We start from the raw sequence: 22,745 nt of genomic DNA, 5'->3' as shown, positions 1-22,745 counted from the left end.
TCAAAGTCCCTGCATGAGTTCAGGAGTCTGTGTAGACAACTCTGGGTTGGACTGAATCAAGTCAAGTCATCAGTTTCAGTTTTGGCTGCTTTTCATTCATGGCTTCGATTTTCAAAAGCCAGTGATCATGTCAGTTTCTAGGTTTTAAACATTTACTTCTGATGCTTACGCAGCTTGCTTGCAGAATATCTGTCAGATGGGTTGCATACCTCTTAAAATCGTTTCTTCAATAAAAGCAAATTCCTTCCATTTGCTGGGGAAGATAATTTTTTTTCCCCTGAAAGGTTTGCATTTCTTCAACAGCAGAACACCTTGCTATTTCCTCCCACACGGTGAATAGGGAGGGGTGACAGGGAACTTAACAAAGTGTATTTTGAATGTAGGGAGAAAAAAAAGAAGAACTCTGTTGGATTTGCTAAATGATTATTTCATATGCTCTTTGCTTATAAGGTTTACAGCAATTATTTAAAATGATTTTGCAGAATTTGGATAAGTGTGTACATGTCAATAACCAGGCTCTTTATCATTCACTCAAACTACCATTCAACAAATATTCACAGAGTGTCATGAAGGCCAGACTTAGGTGCTAGGGATATGCCAACTGGACACCCCCTGATATCATGAGGGTTCTGACAAGGAATCCGGTAATTATGGTCGAATGTAATAAACGCAAAGGGAACACCCACAAGAGGCAGCTAACCCAAGACCAGAGAGTCTAAGAATGCATCCTAGGAGAGCAGTGATGTGCTGGAACAGGCTCTTACTGGCTTACAACATGACTAGTTAAAATTTTTAGGAATTTTGCAATCCAGTCATTAAATAGAGTGATCATGATGTTAAATTCTATAAACTTAAAATGATACAAATTATATTAAAAACAAAGGCAATGTATGCTCAAAAAGCATTTGTGTTAGTTACTCAGTTGTGTCTGACTCTTAGTCACCCCACAGACTGTAGCGTGCCAGGCTCCTCTGTCCATGGGATTCTCCAGGCGAGAATACTGGAGTGGGTTGCCATGCCCTCCTCCAGGGTATCTTCCCAACCCAGAGATCGAACCCGAGTCTCCTGCATTGCCGGCAGAGTCTTTATCATCTGAGCCACCAAAAAGCATTACTTCTTAGTTATTTTACCATTATCTGTGCTCTCACGGTTTTATACGCCAAGTGTATCTGTAAGGAGGAAACATTCCACTGTGGTGTGCAACTCTGTGTTCAGTTGACATCATGTTAGTAGCTTGAAATTTACACCCTCAGGAACTGGCAAACTCTCTCAACAAGCATGTTTTCTGCACAGAAATTGGTTGTGCAAACACTTCCCAGTATACCGCTGAATCTTGCCAGGGAAGTGAAGAAATAGTTGGAATATGCCTGGTGAATGCTGCGTATTTGGGATGAGGGGATGGAGAGGGGTAGAAAGAATGCTCCAGGATGAGGAACAGCATGGACCAAAGCTTGGAGATGAGAGAGGCTGCTGAACCCGAGCAACAGAGCCCAGGCCATTTTCTACATCTGGTGCACATAGAGGTTCTCTTAACTCCTAGACTAAGACTAAGACTTAGGACTCAGGTTCTGCTCTTGATCTTATTCATTATCACATCCACAGCATCTAGCGCTGTGCTTGGCAGATAATCAGTTCCCAGTAGTTACCTGAATAATTTAAGGTGGGAAGCGTGGTGACGGTGGACCCAGAGAGAGGGGCAGGCTGAGGACTACAGGGTGTTGGAACACGTCTGGGCTTTTTTCGAATGGCAATAGGGAGCCGTGGGAAGATATTAAACAAGGGAGTAATGTGATCACATTTGCATTTTCAGCATCCCTTCTGGCTACAGCGTGGGAAATGGATTGGAGTGTGGAAAAGCCAGAGGCAGAGAATTAATTAGGAGACTATAATCTGCGTGTGAGATGACAAAATTAGGGGAGCTGCTGTGGATGGATTCAAAAGATATTTGGAACGGCTATTTAGAGAGTTTCAAGGGAGTTTCATTATGGATTGACTGTGAGGGTGAAGGGGAATGGGGAGTCGAGGAGTCACTCAGTGTCTAGCTAGGTAGGACATAAGAATGGGAGAGGGGGGCATTTTCTGGGATGGAAAACCCCACGGAGGGACGGGATCATGGGAGGACGATGAGTTGGGTCTTAGACACATGTGTTTGAGGTTGCAGGTAACAGTGTGCAGCAGACAGCTGGATAAACAAGTGTAATCAGGAGAGTAATCAGGGCTAGAGAGAGATCTGGGATGAAAACTACTACCTGCCACTGTAGCCAACCCAGGCAACTGTGTCCAGGATGTTTCAAATTTTAAGAATTCTGTTACCCACGAACCCCATGTTTTTTTAAAAAAACTCTGTGTCATTTATAGATTACATGTATTAATACAGAAATGATCAGCTATTTGGCTGATATTTGAGATATAGTCTGGGACAATAGGGGGTTTCCCTGGTGGCTCAGAAGGTAAAGGGTCTGTCTGCAATGCAGGAGGCCTGGGTTCGATTGCTGGGTCGGGAAGATACCTGGAGAAGGGAATGGCAACTCACTCCAGTATTCTTGCCTGGAGAATCCCATGGACAGAGGAGCCTTGCAGGCTCCAGTCCATGGGGTCACAGAGTGAGACACGACTGAGCGACTAACACACACGCACTGGGACAAGAGGGGCTTTCCAGGTGGTGCTAGTGGGAAAGAACTCGCCTGCCAATGCAGGAGACGTGGGATCTATCCATGGGTTGGGAAGATCCCCTGGAGGAGGGCACAGCAACCCACTCGGGTATTCTTGCCCGGAGAATCCTGTTGTCAGAGGAGCCAGGTGGGCTATGGTCCAGTCGGACACGACTGAAGTGACTTAGCACGCAGGCATGCTGGGACAATAATAAGGAGGTGAAATAAAAAAGAGGTATAAATTGCGTAAGAAGAAAAAGACCTACAGAAAGCCATATATAGTTCCAAATTTTCTGGCAGAACAAGTTGCTGTAATCTCACAGAGGCAGCTCTTTTACACGGTTAACCACGGACTGGCTGGGGCAATGACTCTATCAAGATCAAACCAGACTACACAGCCCCACATAGAAGGAAAGTGCTAAGAGCTGAGGATAACCGTGTATCAGTGGAACGGGGCAGAGCCAACTGAAATTCGCTAATGCAGTAATCTGCCGCCCATGGGAAGCATGGTTCTAAGGAAGCAGCTTCTCCTCTTTAAAGGCAGAGGAGGCTGAAAGAAGATTGTCTTTCAGGAAAGCAAGAGGCCATCTTGCTCTAAGAACACACTGAGTGTTAAAAACTGCGTGAATTTCAATCACCTACTTTGGAGTAGACTTCATTAGATGTAATCTTCTCATCTTTTGCCCTGAAGTTAGAAGGAAAGAAAATCTTAAGATAAATCTCCAAAGGTTAGAAATAATCACAAGTTTCCCTTTATCATCAAAAGGAGAAGAAACATTTTTTTTTAAAACACCTTTCACGTGGAAAGAGTTAAAAGTAGTTTGCTTTGGATGCATTTCCTATAAATGAATCATAAGCATTTTTTTTTTCCAAATCTTCATTTTACTTTATAAAAATGGTGCCTCCCGCCACCCCCCTGGATCTAGCATTTGAGTAACATAGCTCTGTTATCTAGTCATGCTACAAACAGGAAAGGAACAGATTCTGGTTTTCTGTAGTGAAATGAAGAAATCAAAGAACCAAAGATGTTTCAAGGTCACTGCTTCTTGGTGGAATATTATTAATGTAAGTGAGGGCTGGCAGGCAGAGTATGAGCTTTGAAATTTTAATAAACAGAAAAAACATTCTGAATCTAGAAACTATTGAGAATTTGTTCTTTTCTTTTCAAAACAGAACTAAAGAGGAGAGAGAAATAGAACTCAAAGCTTTATAAAGAGTAGGGCCATGTGCTTTTTTACTTGGAGATCAGGCACTTGTGAAGTGAATAGGCCAATTATCTTCTTCATGTAAGAATAAGGTGATGATAGGCTGAAGTCACTAATATTCCTCTAAAAACCTTCACTCTGGTGGCATTGGTGCCACCCACAGGCACAGACAGGAGTTGGGTTGCTGCTACTGCCTCGATCCAGTCCATTCTTCCCTCAAGACCATTTTCCTTCAAAGGCCTTGTTGATTAGACGTTTGTTCAGTGCTAGGTGCCATGTCTCAGGCCATACGGAAATACATGTCCCTTTCCATGGAGTCCCTGCCACTGAAAGTAACGCCATGCATGAGTGGATTTAAATGCAGGTTTGTGACTTTTCTGATCTTCAGTGCTAGGGACAAGCTCACAGACCACCATGGATAAGGCGAAACCACAAAGTTCTTTAGAATTTATATATCATTTTCAACACCTATTATTTTCAAAAATAACAATGAAAATACTTAATTTTGATGAGTGGTTTTGATTTTACATATTCCACACTAAGCATTTTACATGGATTATATCATTTCACCCTCAAACAACTTTATGAGCAGATTCTACTATCATCTCATTTTTAATATGACTTAATTGAGTTTATACAGATAAATAATTTGCCCCAAGTCACACAACTAGTAAAAACCAGACCCCAGGTTGGTCTGATATCAAAATCTGATACTATTTTAAAGATATAAGACTAACTTTAAATATATTTGAAGGTATTTTCTATTCCTTATTGTTGAGATCTTTCTGACATTACACTTTCACGTTCTGAATTCAACTCGGCAAAATGTACTGTGGCTTCCATGTGTAAAATGGAGAATGTAAGAGTGAGTAAAATAATTATAATCCTGGGAAGGAGAAGATAAGTCTTTCTGGAGAATGTAAGAGTGAGTAAAATAATTATAATCCTGGGAAGGAGAAGATAAGTATACAAATAATCATAATAGAAGGTATAATGTGCCCACTGCCTTAAGAAACACACACGTACTACAGGGGCTCAAAGAAAGGAAACTGCTATTGGGATAAAAACATACTTACTTAGACTAAATATAATCAATGTTCTTATATCTGAAGGAAGATATGTTTTTCCATGTGAACTCCCAAGATATTATTTATATCTGAATGCTTTAAAAGGAAAAAGACCCAGAGAAAAGAAAAATATCTGGATGCCAAAAAAAGCCTAGTTAATACTGAAGAGATAATGTTCATAAAGCTTTAAACTGATAGAGCTAGAAAAAGAACATTTAGACTAACCCCTTTCTTTACAGATGAGGAAACTAAGACCCATTAGCTAAAGGCAGAAAGTATTATATTCTCGTTTCTGTTCTCTTAGGTTTTTTCATCTTCATCTGAGCTGTAGATTCAGAAAGAATTGTCGGGAGAAAATTAAGTAACTGAAGGCCATGCTGCTCATCTGTAATAGATTCTGCCCTAGTCTGTACTAAGTATTAATTGAATGGATGGTTTCAATTGGAATTTAATAAGTCTTCCTTCTTAATTTAGGTTGTATCTGACAAACCAATCCTTTCCTGGATTACATTTGAAATTATTCCTAAGACAGTTAAATTACATAGAGTGAGATCAGCTTCATCTTTCCTGATAGGAGAGGAAAGAGGTTATCAACACATCTGAAATTCACAGGGAGAGACTCAGCAAGTTTTGTTCTCCTTTCCTTTGGAGAATTTTCTCAAACCTGTAAAGTACAGAACTCCTTTGATTTGCATGGGTAAAGAAGTGGTGGGATAATGAGGACCCTTTCTTGTCTTTGATAAAGACTGGGAACTTAGTGAATGTAGTAAGTGTTGGCTGGAGCTTGAAGAACTAGCAACTTGTGTTTCTCTTCAGTGGGCTTCCCTATTGATCAGAAATACTCATCATTTGCATCATATTAGTAGCAGGCTTCAGGCAACAGTCTTCCCTTAGATGGCTGGTTCCTCCAATGCTGCAGTGCATCTGGTCCTGGTGGGGAGATTCATACTGAGAAAACTGTGGCATGCTGGGAAAATCTTTTTCTTTGGATCAGACAGTTCTAGGCTGTGATTCCAGCTCTGTCACTTCTTAGATACCTGACATCAGATAAGCAACTTAATCTCTCTAAACATAACATTCTTTACTTATACATGAGGAAATGAACACTTTACAAGATTGCAGAGGACTTGAAATAAATACATAAGGCATCTAAAAAGAGACTGACATTTGTGCAGAGAATTTGTTTTGTCCTCTATGATATTCCTTGTGCCTGGTACATGAAGGGTGTCTATTGAATGAAATATAGTAGGGGCCCAACCAATAGTAACTATGATGATTGCCAATGTTACTAAGTGATTATTTGTACAAAAAAAGGAACCAAGAAAAGTTTTAATATCTTAATGTCCCTAGACACACACACACATATATAAACAATATTATATGTTAATATAGGGCTTCCCTATATAATTATAAGTAACATATACAACATAATATTATGTAAAGGATACACAAGAGTTTGAAATAAATGCCATAATGTTATTACCAAACTATTGTACTTGATTATAGATCTTGGAATAGCCAATGTATAGCCATGAAAGGATGCTTTCTCCTTGGAAGAAAAGCTATGACAAATCTAGACAGTGTATTAAGAAGCAGGGCCATCACTCTGCTGACTAACGTCTGTATAGTCAAAGCTATGGTTTTTCCATAGTCATGTATGGATGTGACAGTTGGACCACAAAGAAGGTTGAGCCCCAAAGAATTGATGCTTTTGAACTGTGGTGCTGGAGAACACTCTTGAGAGTCCCTTGAACAGCAAGGAGATCAAACCAGTCAATCCTAAAGGAAATCAACCCTGAATATTCATTGGAAGGACTGATGCTGAAGCTCCAATACTTTGACCACCTAATGCAAAGAGCTGAGTAATTGGAAAAGACCCTGATGCTGGGAGAGCTTGAGAGTGGGAGTAGGAGATAGAGGATAAGATGGTGGGATAGCATCACTGACTCAATGGACAAGAGTTTGTGCAAACTCTGGCAGGTGGTGAAGGACCGGGAACCCTCGCATGTTGCAATCCGTGGGGTCATAAAGAGTCGGACACAATCTTAGCAGCTGAACAGTAACAAAGAACCAATGTATTTTTTGAAAGGAATGTCCATGTGCCTTATCCCCAAACAATATCACTGTGGGCTAAGTTGGAGAGGAAAAAGGATATGACTATACCTTTAAAAACGGATCTAAAACAAGATTTGAGTCTGAACAGACATGGTGAGAATAGATCTTTTTATTTTAATCTGTAATTTCACTAACTCAGGATCTCACTGATTAGGGACAAAAATTTAGTTGTTCCTATACCTGAAACTTACATAATATTGTATACCAACTATAACTCAATAAAAAATGAGCTGTTCCCTCCTATATATATATGATGAGGACTGCTGCATTAGAGGAGGGCTTCCCTGGTTGCTCAGATGGTAAATAATCTGCCTGCAATACAGGAGACCCAGGTTCAATCCCTGGGTCAGGAAGATCTCCTGGAGAAGGGAATGGCTACCCACTCCAGTATTCTTCCTGGAGAATCCCATGGACAGAGAAGCCTGAAGTGTCCATGGGGCTGCAAAGAGTTGGACATGACTGAGCAACTAACACACACACACACACACACACACACACACACACACACACACTGCAATAGAGGGGAATTTCATATCTGAAACTAATGTGTTTATCTTTGCCTTCGGATAGAAGGGAGAAAAAGAAGAATTTCATATTTTGTATTATTAACACCCTAGGAAGGGTTGGAAGCATGAATGATGAGGCTAATAAGAGAAATATTTCATTAGTCTTTAGCATGTTGAGAAATTTTAGGTATAGTTGCAAAGGGAATCAGAGAGAAAGGTAGAAAACTTGAATCTTCCTGGCTTTGCTGCCTGTTTCCTTACTGTGTTGGGCAGGTTTTTACTGAAGGCTATTGAACTTTCCCTTAATACTTGATCTATTCAGCAAATGTTTGCTGAATCCTGCCCTTGTGTGGGATTGGTTTTGTAGGAACCTGCATCATTAAAACGCAATGATGAGCAGCGTGGTCTCTGGAGTCAGCCACTCCTCTGTGTACCCCTTCACACAAGATGAGACCTTTGTAAGTACCCTAAATTTTCTGAACCTTAGATTGTGTATCTGGAAAATAAGGGAGAAGATCTATCTCATTGCAAGCATTGTTATAAATATTACATAATATAAACCATGTAATGCACAGTAGAGTCCTGGCAGTAAGTGTTCAACAAATATGAGCTGCCAGTTATAAACATTGCTGCTTTACTTAAAGAGACTCTAGGAATGACTTCCATGAGTAACTGCTGTAATAAGGTAAATAATTTTCCAAGGAGAAGTTGCCAGTCAAACCTGGAGTAAGAAGTGATTTTAATTTGTAAGCTTCACAGCTCTCATGGTGTCTGGCCCTTGCATTTAGGAAAGAGCTTCTGGTGAGACCAGAAGCTCTCTATCAGAAATTAACCTAGTCACTGGTTATGTGAATGCTCCATCCAACGGCTGGATATTCAGAATTTCAAATTTGATAGGACTGTTTATCAAAAATGACTGAAGGTTCTTTGGCAAAAGGAAAAATTTAGCCATCTGGTTCTGTTCCTAGTGAGAAAGTAGACATTAGACTTGAGTTCATGCATAATTTCATGGATTTGGCTTATATGGAGAATGAAACTACATGTTTCCAAATTCCATTGCTTTGAAGAAATGAAACCTTTTTCAGAACATGTCCACTCCATCAGCAGATCCTGTTAGTGTTTCCTGCTAAATTTGTCTAAATTTCAGCCACTTACTCAACCTTCCCTCCACTATATTGAAAGCTGGCTTTGGTCCTTTCTCCATACTGTCCTCTAGATCAGACGCTGCTTCCCATTTCTCTTTCCTGCAGAGCTTAGCTTAGCTGACCTCCTCTTGTTCCTTCTTTCTAACTCACTCCATCTCCTTTTCTCTACATCAAGACTGTGTGTCTGTGTGTGTGCATGCACTCAGTTGTGTCTGACTCTTTGCAACCCCACGGACTGTAGCCCGCCAGGTTCCTCTGTCCATGGGATTCTCCAGACAAGAAAACTGAAGTGGGTTGCCATTTCCTTCTTCAGGGGATCTTTGCAGGCAGATTCTTTACCGTCTGAACCACCAAATGAACTTACTCACAAAACAGAAAGATACTCATAGACTTAGAGGAATGAACTTATGGTTGCTGGAGGGAAGGGGTAGTTAGGGAGTTTGGGATGAATATGTATGCACTGCTATATTTAAAATGGATAACCAACAAGGACATACTCCAACAGGGAACTCTGCTCAGTGTTATGTGGCAGTCTGGATGGGAGGGGAGTTTGGGGGAGAATGCATACATGTATATGTATGACTGAGTCTCTTTGCGGTTCAACTGAAATTATCACAACATTGTTAATTGGCTATACCCCAATACAAAATTTTAAAAAGTTTAAAAAATAAAAAAAAATAACATTAGTTGGTTTCTAGGCAATAGATTTGAGAGGGATAGATAACTGCTCCTCCCCCCACAGGAAAGAAAGAAAATAGATTTTCATGGAACTCCCAAATATGCTATTTTCTCAATAGGTGATAGAACATTGGAGCATTCTTCCTTTTTTCTTTTTTACACAGGTTAACCCAAGCTTCCAGGTAGCGCTAGTGGTAAAGAACTCACCTGTCAATGCAAGAGACACAAGAGATGTGGATTCAATCCCTGGTGGGAAAGATCCCCTGGAGAAGGAAATGGCGACCCACTCCAGTATTCTAGCCTGGAGAATCCATGGACAGAGAAGCCTGGCAGGACACAGTCCATGGGGTCACAAAGAGTCAGACATGACTGAAGTGACTTAGCACACACGCAACCGAAGTGCACTAAAACCTGGAAGTTAGGATTATGAAACTCTCAGCCCCTCTCATCTTTCAAAGAGAGAGAGAAAGGGGCCCAGGCCAGATTCTTTCTCACCTTATTTTCTACTGCACCCTGAAAAGTCCAAAGCTAGTTTGATTCACACTCAGCCAAGGAGACCTAGTCAGATTCCACAGATTTCTTTCTGCTCTCCAATTTCCCGCCGCCTCCCCCCCACCTCTCTTTCTCCTTGATTATATTTGAAATCTTTTTCACAAAGGACTTTAAATACTGAAGAGAGTTGAACATGCAGCTCTTTGTCTGACATATTTTTGTATGAATGACTTTCAGTTAAAATGCAATCACTCCATCATCAGCTTTAAAGGACCGGTGCAGATTTGGGTAGTGTTTCAGAACAGGGAGACTGGTAAAAAAGAACAGAAGGGCATTGTGTGGTCATCAGTGTGGATAAAAGAGGTGATGAAGGAAAGGCTGGAGACTCATTTCAAACTTTTAAATTTTGCTTAAGGTGGGTCCTATTTGTTTTCAGCTGGGTGGGGATAAATAAAAATTGTGCAATTCCATTTCCTGGCTATTGTAAATAGTGCTGCAATGACCACTGGGGTGCACACATCTTTTCGAATTATGGTTTTCTCTGAATATATGCCCTTGAGTGGAATTGCTGGGTCATATGGTTGCTATATTTTTAGTTTTTTAAGGAACCTCTATACTGTTCTCCGAGGGCTTCTCAGGTGGCTCAGTGGCAAAGAAACTGCCCTGCAATGCAGGAGACACAGGAGACATGGATTTGATCCCTGGGTAGGGAAGATTCCCTGGAGAAGGAAATGGCAACACACTCCAGTATTCTTACCTGGAAAATCCTATGGACAGAGGAGCTTGGCAGGCTATAGTGCAGGGGGTTGCAGAGAGTCAGGCACGAATGAACACACATAGGCACACATACACACACATATACTGTTCTCCATAGTGGCTATATCAGGTTCAATTCCCACCAACAGTGTAGGAGGGTTTCCTTTTCTCCACACCCTCTCCAGCATTTATTGTTTGTAGATTTTTTGATAATAACCATTCTGACTGATATAAGGTGATACCTCATTGTCATTTTGATTTGCATTTCTCTAATGGACATGGGTTTGGGTAAACTCTGAGAGTTGGTGATGGACAGGGAGGCCTGGCGTGCTGTGATTCATGGGGTTGCAAAGAGTCAGACACGACTGAGCAACTGAACTGAACTGAACTGAAAAATGAGTATTGTTGAGCATCTTTTCAGGTGCCTACTGGCCTGTATGTCTTCTTTGGAGAAATGTCTATTTAGATCTTCCACCCACTTTTTGATTGGGTTATTTGTTTCTTTTTTATATTGAGCTGTATAAGCTGTTTGTATATTTTGGAGATTAATCCCTTGTCAGTTGCTTTGTTTGCAAATATTTTCTCCCATTCTGAGGGCATGGAAGCAACTTAAATGTCCATCAACAGAGGAATGGATAAAGAAGAGGTGGTACTTATATACAGTGGCATATCGCTCAGCCATAAGAAAGAACAAAATAATGAACAAAATAATAAAAACGAAATAATGCCATTTGCGGCATCATGGACAGACCTAGAGACTGTCATACTGAGTAAAGTAAATCAGACAGAGAAAGACACATATCATATGATATCACTCATATGTGGATTCTGGAAAAAGAGGACAAGTGAACTTATCTATAAATCAGAAATAGAGTGACAGATGTAGAAAACAAACTTCTGGTTACCAGGAGATAAGAGGGGGAGGGATAAATTAGAAGACTGGGATAGACATATACATAATACTATATATAAAATAGATAACTAATAAGGACCTATGGTAGAGCACCGGGAACTCTATCTACTCAATACTCTGTAATGGCCAATATGGAAAAAGAATTTTAAAAAGAGCGGATATATGCATATATATGACTGACTCACTTGGCTGCACCTGAAACTAGCACAACATTGTAAATCAACTGTACTCCAATAAAATTTTTCTAAAAATTTAAAGAAATTGTGCACTTGATATTTGTGTTCTGCAGCTGAAAACCCAGAATCTGTCTTCTTTGATTTATAAAAACTTACTATTTTTTAAAAATGTGTGTTTGACTTTATACAAAGCAGCATTTTCCTCTGACGATTCGTTAATGAGGGTTACATTACCGTCTTAAAAAAGGAAGTCAGATGGAATGTTTAATAATTTACGAGTGAACATAGAGAACATTTGCCTGGTTTGCGCAGCTGAGGACATAATTAGAAGTTCCTAGAGAGAGAGAATAGGGTGTGCAGAAATCGCAACCATTAAAAAGAAAATTCCCCCCAAATTGCTCACAAATGTGAGGGATTAGTCAATATACTTGGGGCTCTCTAAAACTTTTTAGCAGCCAATAATTTCTTCATGATTGAGGAACTGCAAAGGAAAAGCTTACTTCCTTTCTCAATGCCATTTTGCTAGACAGTTTTAATGAAGTAGCAAATTTGTCATGCAACAGGAAAAGCTCATGGACAACATATTAGAGTTTATAATCCCAGCAGACATATCCAGTTACTTCATTTTTAGATGACTACCCTTTGCTTATTAGATAAATGACTAAGGCAAATACCTTTGCAGACACCTGCATGCTGTTTTCCTGCATGTTCATAATGGCTTCAGAGATCTTGACGTCTATTGGGTCCATGACCGACTCAATGTTGAATGGTCCTTCCAGTCGCTCTGCCACCAAGAGCATGGCATCTGTTAAAATATAGGAACATGATTGATTTGAGAACTGAGAACTCCAGCTTCTAACCTGTGTTGCAACACTTCCCACATGACTCGCTGAAAAATGATCCCTCATTCAAATTTGGTATTCGCTTTTACATAGTTCAAAGCAGAATGGATGACTCAGTCTTAAAGGAGTATTTTATTTCACTTGAAGGTTTAAAACTATTTTACAAGTATAGAACCTGGCCCCCAAATGAGAAAGTCAGTTCAAATTAAAACAGTTGAATATACCTAACTCTTTCAAGTGAAGTTTAAAAAAAATTAGATCAGGTTCAAAAGTGGAGTTAATCTCTTTTCTTCTGGAGTATGGAGAACATGGAGACTACTGAAGGGTAAACGTGAGAGTCTGGAGGATGTTCTAATGTCAAGACTCAAGCATAACCAGGTTGAGGAAGCACTGCTAGATTTTCCAAGAACAGACCTGTCCCTACCTGCTGCGGTCACTCTATCTAGCATGCCCTGGTTTTAACACCTTGTTACACTTTAGGAAGAGAGAAACTTCTCTTACTTGGTTTTTCTCCAGGCAAGAACACTGGAGTGGGTAGCCATTCCCTTCTCCAGGAGATCTTCCCAACCCAGGCATTGAACCTGGGTTTCCTGCATTGCAGGCTGATTCTTTACTGTCTGAGCCACCAGGAAAGTCTCTGGTTTTTCACATTCAAGGCTTATTACCGTGTCTATAACATTGTAAGCTTTCAAAAATGTCTATGAAATGATACTGAACTGAAGTACAGCTTGGGAAGATTTAGTTTTCTGGAGAAGATGGTCACAATGATAAGGAGGTGAGAGTTAGGAAATAGGAGTGAGTTGCTCTGGGTTCCCAACCCTGCTGCTAACACCCGGATGACTGTGAGAGAAATCTCTAGCTCACGGTGCCAAAGATTAGTGAAGGGTATAAAGGGACCTAGGATGAGGACTCTCCCGGTGTCTATAATGAGTGACACTGTAATAATAATAAGTAATAAGGAGGACCATTCCTTTGCCCTTTGCCACTGCAAATTGGCCCAGTTTGGTAACTGGCATAGTTTGCTAACTTGTCTTTATCAAGACTGTGGAATAGAACTTTCTGTATGATGAAAATGTGGCTACTGAAACTTGAAATGTGGCAAATGTGGCTGAATAATTAAATGGTGAATAAATTAATTTCCCTTTAACTAATTTAAATAGAATTAACACTGTCCCCTTGAGACCAGCGGCTACCATGTAAGACAGAACAGCCTAGACTTCTAACATGTTGCCTCAAAATTTGCCAGGGTTTTCAATTGGTAAAGCACTTGGAAACCAATCTCAAAACATTGCCCCTTTCAAATTAATACATGTTTATCATCAGACACTTAGAAAATATAGAAAAGAAAAATGAAGGAGAGAAATACACCCACAATCCCACTTCCCAGAGTAACACTATAAACACTTTGGTATATGCCCTATGTTGTTTTTTTCCCCCCTCTGTGCATGAATATTTTAAGCATGCAACTGAAAATATACTGTGCAGATATCGTATAATCTGCTTTCTAAATGTAACATATTATTAATGTAACATACTGTTTATAGTAGCTGCTTCATAGCACTGGTGTGAGGAAAACAAATTTTATTTTTATTACATATCCTTCCATGCTCCACCAAAGGCCAACATCAAAAATTTTGAAAAATTTTATAACCCTGAAGGGTTATACTGCTCTTCTCAGTTGCTTCAGTCATGTCCGACTCTGTGCAACCCCATAGACGGCAGCCCACCAGGCTCCGTCATCCCTGGGATTCTCCAGGCAAGAATACTGGAGTGGGTTGCCATTTCCTTCTCCAGTGCATGAAAGGGAAAAGTGAAAGTGAAGTCTCTCAGTCGTGTCTGATTCTTCGCGACCCCATGGACTGTAGTCTACCAGGCTCCTCCGTCCATGGGATTTTCCAGGCAAGAGTACTGGAGTGGGGTGTCATTGCCTTCTCCGAAGGGTTATAAGTAGGTATGAATTAGGCAAGTGAGAAGCCTTTTAAGATAGATGAATTTTTATAAGAAAGGACCGTCTGGGAAGCAGAGCCATGTTTTTAAAGGGCACCAGCGTTTGTGAAAGACATCAGCTTTGACAGTGTCAACAGGCTCTCTCGGCCAGACCTCACACTTGGGTCCTTGATTGCCTCCCTAAGGAATGATGGAGACTAGAAGCATCCAGAGCCACACTAGAAAATCAGGGAGGTCCCACTTCCATTCCCACCCAGTGCTTGGTTCATATTACTCTCATGGACACAGTGACATGGAAAACTGAAGTGTGAACAAAGACTCATTATAAACTCTAATAACAAATTTGCTGATTCCCCCCCCCCCCATCACAGACCTGAATGTCACATCAGAACCTTACAACAAAGTAGTCATTTCTCTGGATCTTAATGACCTAATTGCCTGGCAACTGATGCTCTTGAACTGTGGTGCTGGACAAGACCCTCGAGAGTCCCTTAGACTGAAAGGAGATCCAACCAGTCAATCCTAAAGGAAATCAACCCTGAATATTCATTGGAAGGACTGATGCTGAAGCTGAAACTCCAATACTTTGGCCACCCGATGTGAAGAACTGACTCATTTGAAATGACCCTGATGCTGGGAAAGATTGAAGGCAGGAGGAGATGGGTCGACAGAGGATGAGATGGTTGGATGGCATTGCTGACTCAATGGACATGAGTTCGAGCAAACTCAGGGAGATAGTGAAGGACAGGGAAGCCTGGCGTGCTGCAGTCCATGGGGTCGCAAAGAGTCAGACGTGGCGGAGCAACGGAACAACAATGGACAGAGTATGCACACTGTTTGGTTGTAGCATTTGGATATTAAAGATTTTTTCGGGGATTTTCCTAGTGATCCAGTGGTTAAGACCCCTTGCTTTCACTATCAAGGACATTGGTTCCATCCTTGGTTGGGAAACTAAGATAACACTAGCTGTAGGGCAAGTCCTCTCTCCACCAAAAAAAGATGTCTTCTCCTTTAATTTTTGTCTGTTAATTTATTTATTTGGCTTCGCTGGTCTTAGCTGTGGCACAGGGATCTTTGATCTTCATTGAGGCATGCAGGATCTTTCAGTTGCATCCTTTGGGAACTTTAGTTGCAGCATTCAAGCTCTTAGTTGCAGCATGTGAGATCTAGTTTCCTGACTAGGGATCAAACCCAGGCTCCCTGCATTGGGAGAGTGAATTCTAAGTCCCTGGACCACCAAGAAAGTCCTTCCTTTAAGGCTTTGAAAGTTGCCCTGAACGTTGCTCTGTTTCTTTTATGTTTTTATATCTATTTTGTGTATTTATAAAAAACAATCCCCTATACTGTTAGACTCTGCAAGAGGCTTTTTGATGAAGATTAATTATGACAAACGAGGAAGTTTCTCTAGACAGGAAAGTGACAGTCACTCAGTCATGTCCGACTCTTTGCAACCCATGGACTGTAGCCTGTCAGGCTCCTCTCTCCATGGAACTCGCCAGGTAAAAATATTAGAGTTGGTAGCCATTCCCTTCTTCAGGGGATCTTCCTGACCCAGGGTTGGATTCTGGGTCTCCTGCATTGCAGGCAGATTCTTAACCATTTGAGCCACCAGGGAAGCCCATGATTCTCTAGACAGGTGTCTCCTGCTATTATAAGAGAAGAACAAGGAATACTTATAAAGGAAAAAGAATTGGCCCTATGGAGTCATCCACCGTATGCAGTTAAAGGAAGTGATAACTATGGGATCCTGAATTGTATGTTTTAGACAAGTATATGAATAAATCATTACACAAAGAATACTGACTTATCACAGAATATTTATCCAACAGGAATGAGTTGTGTTGAGACAGTAATAACATTAGCTGTATCGGATGTCTGTAGTCGGTTGTGCTCTGGGTAGAAAGGATGAGCTTTGCATTGGATCATAAGGACTCAGTATATTGTCTCAGTTTGCAATGATGGGGTCTCAAATATCTCTGAGAAGTTTCTCTTGTTTAAATTAAACCAGTTCCTTCTCTACCTGACATTCCCTTCAATAGGTAAGGCACAAATCTGTTTGATTCACATCAGAAAGTCAAGGAGTTTCTCTTTGGTGATTTCACTCTTTAGTTCCCTGTTCCTCCCTCACCACAGAGCTCAGCTTTTTGCTTCCTGGATCTGCAAACTCATCTCCTCTTTTTTGACCTCATTTGCCTCCTCGACCTTGGAAATAGGCCATCCTACTGATGATCTTGTTTATTAAACATGTAACCAAACAGCCATATTCATTCAAATTGCTTGGCCTTGAAGTTCCATTCTTCATCTCGATTCATTTGCTTTTTACACAAATTAATTTAAGGTGATACATTTTTGCTGTAAATAAATATACATTTATTGATTTTTAAAAATTTATTTATTATTGAAGTATAGCTGATTCACTATGTTACTTTTGGTATACAGCAAAGTGATTCACCTATACATACATATGCATGCACTTTTTTCATATTCTTTTCCTTCATGGTTTATCACCGGATACTGACTATAGTTTCCTGTGCTATATAGTAAGATCTTGTTGTTTATTTTATATATAGTAGCTTATTTTCCTTTTAATTTAGATCACCAGTCAGAATATGCTACCTTAAGCTATCTGGTTTAGGCTATTACTAAGTTTTTAAAAATTCATTAAAAAATCACTTTACTAAGGAAAATTAGATTCTCCTTTGAAGACTCAACTATTGACTCAAAACCTCAGAACCATTGTTAAGAGTAGCGAAGCGCATGCAGTTAACAATACTGTATTGTACCCTGAAACGTTTGTTAAGAGGGTGGATTTCATGTTATGTATTTTTTTTTTTTTTTTTTTTTTTACCACACACACACAAAGAATGGTGGCTCAGATGGTAAAGAATCTGCCTGCAGTGCGGGAGACCTGGGTTCGATCCTTGGGTTGGGAAGATCCCCTGGAGGAGGGCATGGCGACTGACTCCAGTAGTCTTGCCTGGAGAATCCCCATGGACAGAGGAGCCTGGCGGGCTACAGCTGACAGGGGTGCAAAGAGTCAGACACATCTGAGCGACTATGCACAGCACACTGTGTTGATCAACTACAGAAGTTCTTATTAACTGAATTATCTGTTGGTAAATCACTAACTAGTATAAATATATATCAATATACTGAAATGTTGTGTTGCTTTCATAAAGAAATACACGCATTCTTCCAAATCCTGGAAAAGCGCAGATAAAATTGTGTGGAAATATTTGGATAAAATGACATGTGTGCACTGATTGTAGCCAGACCCAGGTTTTTGGTTAGAATGAGAGCAAGGCTGGCAGAGGAAAGTAAGTACTGGCTTTCTGGACTTAAATTTTTCTATTACACAGTTGTTTGTGAAAACAGGTTGATTGACAGAGGGCCAGATAAACAGGAGGATAAAGGGGCAACAGAGGATGAGCTGGTTGGATGGCATCACCGACTCAACAGACATGACTTTGAGCAAGCTCCAGGAGACAGTGAAGGACAGGAAAGCCTGGCTTGCTGCAGTTCATGGGATCGCAAAGAGTCGGACACAACTTTGCGACCAAACAACACAGCAACAACAGACTACCATAAGAAGAAAAAAAATATCTGTCTCCTTACAATACAATCATCCCTGCCCCCAACCAATTTCCCTTGTCCTTGTTCTAAATATACATGACGGGATTCCCCAGGGTCACAAAAAGAAAAGCAGCTTTTCAGAAAATTCCTCTAATATTTTGTGTTTCCATGTAAAGGTTATGCTCGCCGTAACGGCCTTTAGGAGTCTAGTTTAGACAGACTACAAGGTGAGAAAGTGGCAGTGAAGGGCAGCCGGAGTCCTCCGCCCTGGGACTTGGAACAGGCCTGCAAGCGGATGGTGGCTCTTCCTCGTGCCCCAGACCCCAGATGGTGAGAGGATCTGCGTGGTACATCTGTGGTCCACTGAGCAGCCAAGTGCATCCCCACTTGACTGGTGTGCCTCCCACCTGCTGGCAAGTCTGTCAGCAGTCAAGCTTCCCAAGTGTCAGGAGAATCTTTTCCCTCCTTTGGGGCCAGGGAAACCATGCCTCTCTGTCCTCCCGAAGCAAAGAAAACATACAAGACTTTTATGACACCAAGGCAGTAGTTGGTAAGTTTCTCTGAAACCAATTAAGTCACAACATGGTCATAACTTCCTCCAGAGGCTGCCATCCTATGCTATCTTAATTATCTCTGTGCCATTTATATTTTGAAATATTTGGAACATTATTTTTAACTATGCTCTTGGAGCTGTTATCTATTGCCAATTAAACTAGGCCAGTTCGAGTATGTCAGCTAATGACCAGCTGGTCCTTTCTGTGCATAGCTTCCGTGTTGTCCTTGTTTTGTTTCTCTTTAAACAAAAGACTACCGTCTTGCTCAAGCAGTATACATAACTTTTGCTTCTAATGTTATTTAGAAGTAACTGGGGGCTTCCCTGGGGGTTTAGTGGTAAAGAATCAGCCTGCCATGCAGGAGCCTCAGGTTTGCTCCCTGGGTCGGCAAGATCCCCTGGAGGAGGAAATGGCAATCCTCTCCAGTATTCTTGCCTGAGAAATCCCGTGGACAGAGGAGCCTGGCGGGTCACAAAAGAGCTGGATGCAACTTTAGTAAACAACAACAACAGAAGTAGCTGGTGTCTTAGCATAAGGTTTTGACGCACAGAGAGATATGATGACCCTTTAGCATAAGAGGCACGTGTAGCAGCTCAGCAAGAATGTGCCCACTCAAAGGGTGTGGGCAAAGCTGCACTTCTGGGTCAAAGCCTTTGCTCACATCAGCATGGACATTTTGGTTAGCAGCATGGACAACTCTGGTTAGATGGAGTCAAGTGCTTCAGTTTCCATTTAGGTTCATCCATTAAAATTCTGAGAGATAATATGTGTCACTTAATTCACAGAGTCCCATTTCCTTCACCTATGAAATGCAGATTATGACAATCTCTACCTATAGTGTGCATGAGGAATCAAATGAGATAGTGCCTGGAAAGATGTTAGCACCAGGCCTGGTGCACAAACAAAGGTTAGCAGCTATATGGCACTATCTCTGGGCAGTAGAAGAAGAAAGGAGAGGACCAACTGGCAAGATATTTTGGTGGATGTATTGACAGCAAGTGATGTGAGGATTCGGGTGGTAAAATACGCACGAATGACTTTAAGATGTATAGCTGGTACTCTTTTGTATGGTAAATTAATATTTTCATAATATCTGCTTTTTGATGGATGAGTTCATTATACCAAGAGATACAAAACTGCAGTGTTTTCTCACATGGTGCCCCTTTGCCAATTAAAGTGAAGTCGCTCAGTCGTGTCCGACTCTTTGCGACCCAATGGACTGTAACCTACCAGGCTCTTCCGTCCATGGGATTTTCCATGCAGGAGTACTGGAGTGGGTTGCCATTTCCTTCTCCAGGAGACCTTCCCCACCCAGGTATTGAACCTGGGTCTCCCTCATTGTAGGCAGATGCTTTACCATCTCAGCTACCAGGGAAGTCCAAGATCACTATAAATTCTGACTCACTTTCTATTGAGGTGTGTGTGTGTGTGTATGCAGCTCAGTCGTGTGTCCAACTCTTTGTGACCCCATGGACTGTAGCCCACCAGGTTCCTCCGTCTATAGGGTTTTCTAGCCAAGAATACCTGGAGTGGGTTGCCATCTCCTGCTCCAGGAGATCTTCCCAACCCAGGGATCGAACTCACGTCTCTTGTGTCTCCTGCATTGGGAGACGGGTTCTTTATCGCTGGTGCAACCTGGGAAGTAGAGATGGGGCTTATGTCCCATCCCCCTGAATCAGGGTGGGCTCTGTCACCACAGTGACTAATAGAGCATGCAGTGCAAGGGACACTGTTGATTTCTGGAGCAGATTATCAGACTGCAGCTTCCACCTTCTCTCTTGGGAGACTCTATCTGAGGTCCCCATGCTGGTCTGGCCACATGTAGGCACTCCAGGGGATAGTCCCTACTGGGCCCAGGTTACTAGCCATGCTTGCAGTTATAGACAAAATACTTGAGTCCGCCCAGTAATTCATATGTTGACACCTAATCCCCTAGGTGATGGCATTTAGGGGTGGGGCCTTTGGGAGGTGATTAGGTCAAGAGTGCTGAGTCTTCATGTGTGGGATTAGTGTCCTTATTAAAGGACCCACATGGCTCCCTTGTCCTTCCCACCACGTGAGGACACAGTGAGAGGGAGGCAGGAGGCAGGCTTCACCTGACACACAATCTACCAGTGTCTTGACCTTGAACTTTCCAGCACTCAGAACTGTGAGAGAGAGATGCCTTCTGTTTCAGCCAGTCAGTCTGATATTTTTGTTATAGCAGCTCCAGTGGACTAAGACTCTTGCCAGGGTGCCAGATATGTGAGTGAGGCCAACTCGACCAGTCCATCTACCAGCTGATTACCACCTAGTGACCCCATGTGGGGCAGAAGAATGAGCTAGCTGAGGCTTCCCAAATTCCAGATTCACTGTTCTGTAGTTTATAATAATACCATTGTTGTTTTAAGCTGCTGAATTTAGGGATAATTTATTTTGTAGCAACAGAACACTGGAGTAGCCCAATTACAATATTTACAAAATACTCCGGGATGTTTTTCCCCTAATTTATTTGACAGGATTCAAATTATTCAGATCTCTAGTCAATTAATATTTGACAAACAACATTAATGATGTAACCCCTGTTTCCAGCCACTGTAATAGTCAAGAAAAATTAGAATGCCCTAAAGCGAAAGTGTTAGTGGCTCCGTCGTGTCAGACTGTTTGCAACCCCATGGACTGTAGCCCACCAGGCTCCTCTGTCCATGGATTTTCCAGGCAAGAGTACCAGAGTGGGTAGCCATTCACTTCTCCAGGGGATCTTCCGGACCCAGGGAACATACAAAAAGAACTGGTTTTCAAAATGTTTTAGGGGAGGCAAGAAGAGAAAGACTTTCTTTTAAAATGAGATGTTATTAATCTTTGTGTAAGTAACAACAGAGTAGAAATGATTTTGAAAGTTCAGTTGTGAAGGGGTGGGGAAACAGATGTGTGTGCGCGTGCTTGCATGTGTGTGTATGTGCACATGCCTGCATGTATGCTTAGCCATGTCCAACTCTTTGTGACCCCATGGAGTTTAGCCCACCAGGCTTCTCTGTCCATAGGATTCTCCAGGCATAAATACTGCAGTGGGCTGCCATTCCCTTCTCCAGGGGGATCTTCCCAACTCAGGGATCGAACCTGGGTCTTTTGCATTGGCAGGAGGATTCTTTACCATCTGAGTCACTAGGGAAGTCTGGGGAAATGTATAGACGTGGTCAAAAGGTACAAACTTCCAGTTATATGAATAAGTCCTGGGGATGTGGTATATAGCGTGGTGAATATACTTAACGGAATTGTGTTGAATATCTGAAAGTTGCTAAGAGACTAAATTTTAAAAGTTCTCACCACATATGAACACACACACAAAGGGGTGTGCGAGGTGATGAATGTGTTAGCTAATTTCATTCTGATAATCATTTTGCAGAATACCCATGTATTACACCATCGTGCTATACGCCTTAAACTTACACAATGTTATATGTCAATTATATCTTGATAAAGCTGGAAAAAAATGAAAGTTCAGTTGAAATAAGCTTAATCTAATAAATATGTGTTACGTGCCAAGGAGTGTCACTATGTCACTATGAATTGCTGGTCTCAGGGGGTGGGGCACAGGAACAGTGCATGATTGCTGGCTTTGCGGAGTTTAGAATCTTTTTGAACTGACAAAATACATTAACATTAAAAATATATTTTTCTTTCTTTGGGGGAAGTTTGAATGTAAATAATAACACATCCTTTCAAAGTTCTCATTAAATCTTTAAAATTTGTCCTAATAATCTACTCTTGGAAAATGAAATCTATAAGCACAATCTACTTTCTTGCTTTATCAGAAGTCCATAGGGCCCTATTTCACTCTTCTTTAGAAGCAGTGCTTACTCTTTCTTATATCTGCAGCACCATTGTTTAAACTTAACTAAGATATTTTTTCCCACTGAGAAGCCGACAAAAGAATTCAAAAAAAAATCAAGCTATTTTAAAAGCACCCTGGGAAATTGATTCATTGGCACTCAGTTACTCATCAATAGCAGTAGTAGTAATAATAATAATAATAATAACAATAATAAAAACCTGCTTCAGTGTTTATATATAGGCTCTTTTATGACCCAGTTATGACAGGAAAGTATTATAAGGCTCGGCTTTACTCTGTGGCTTGCTGGGGAT

General features: G+C 41.2%; 1 protein-coding gene across 1 annotated transcript in view; it reads right to left on the bottom strand.

Annotated features, from left to right (window-relative positions):
- GPC6 (glypican 6) overlaps positions 1-22,745 on the bottom strand; it is a 1,192,537-nt gene that overhangs the window by 105,409 nt on the left and 1,064,383 nt on the right. Inside the window, exon 5 of the mRNA XM_081547247.1 lies at positions 12,379-12,509. Coding sequence (XP_081403373.1) covers positions 12,379-12,509 — 131 coding nt within the window. The remainder of the gene's footprint in view (positions 1-12,378; positions 12,510-22,745) is intronic.

This window comes from Giraffa tippelskirchi, chromosome 12, assembly GCF_054371585.1.
Source record: "Giraffa tippelskirchi isolate mGirTip1 chromosome 12, T2T-mGirTip1v1.2.pri, whole genome shotgun sequence".
NCBI classification, from domain to species: domain Eukaryota; kingdom Metazoa; phylum Chordata; class Mammalia; order Artiodactyla; family Giraffidae; genus Giraffa; species Giraffa tippelskirchi.
The sequence above is the reverse complement of the archived record's forward strand: the minus strand, read 5'-3'. Positions and strand labels throughout refer to the sequence as shown.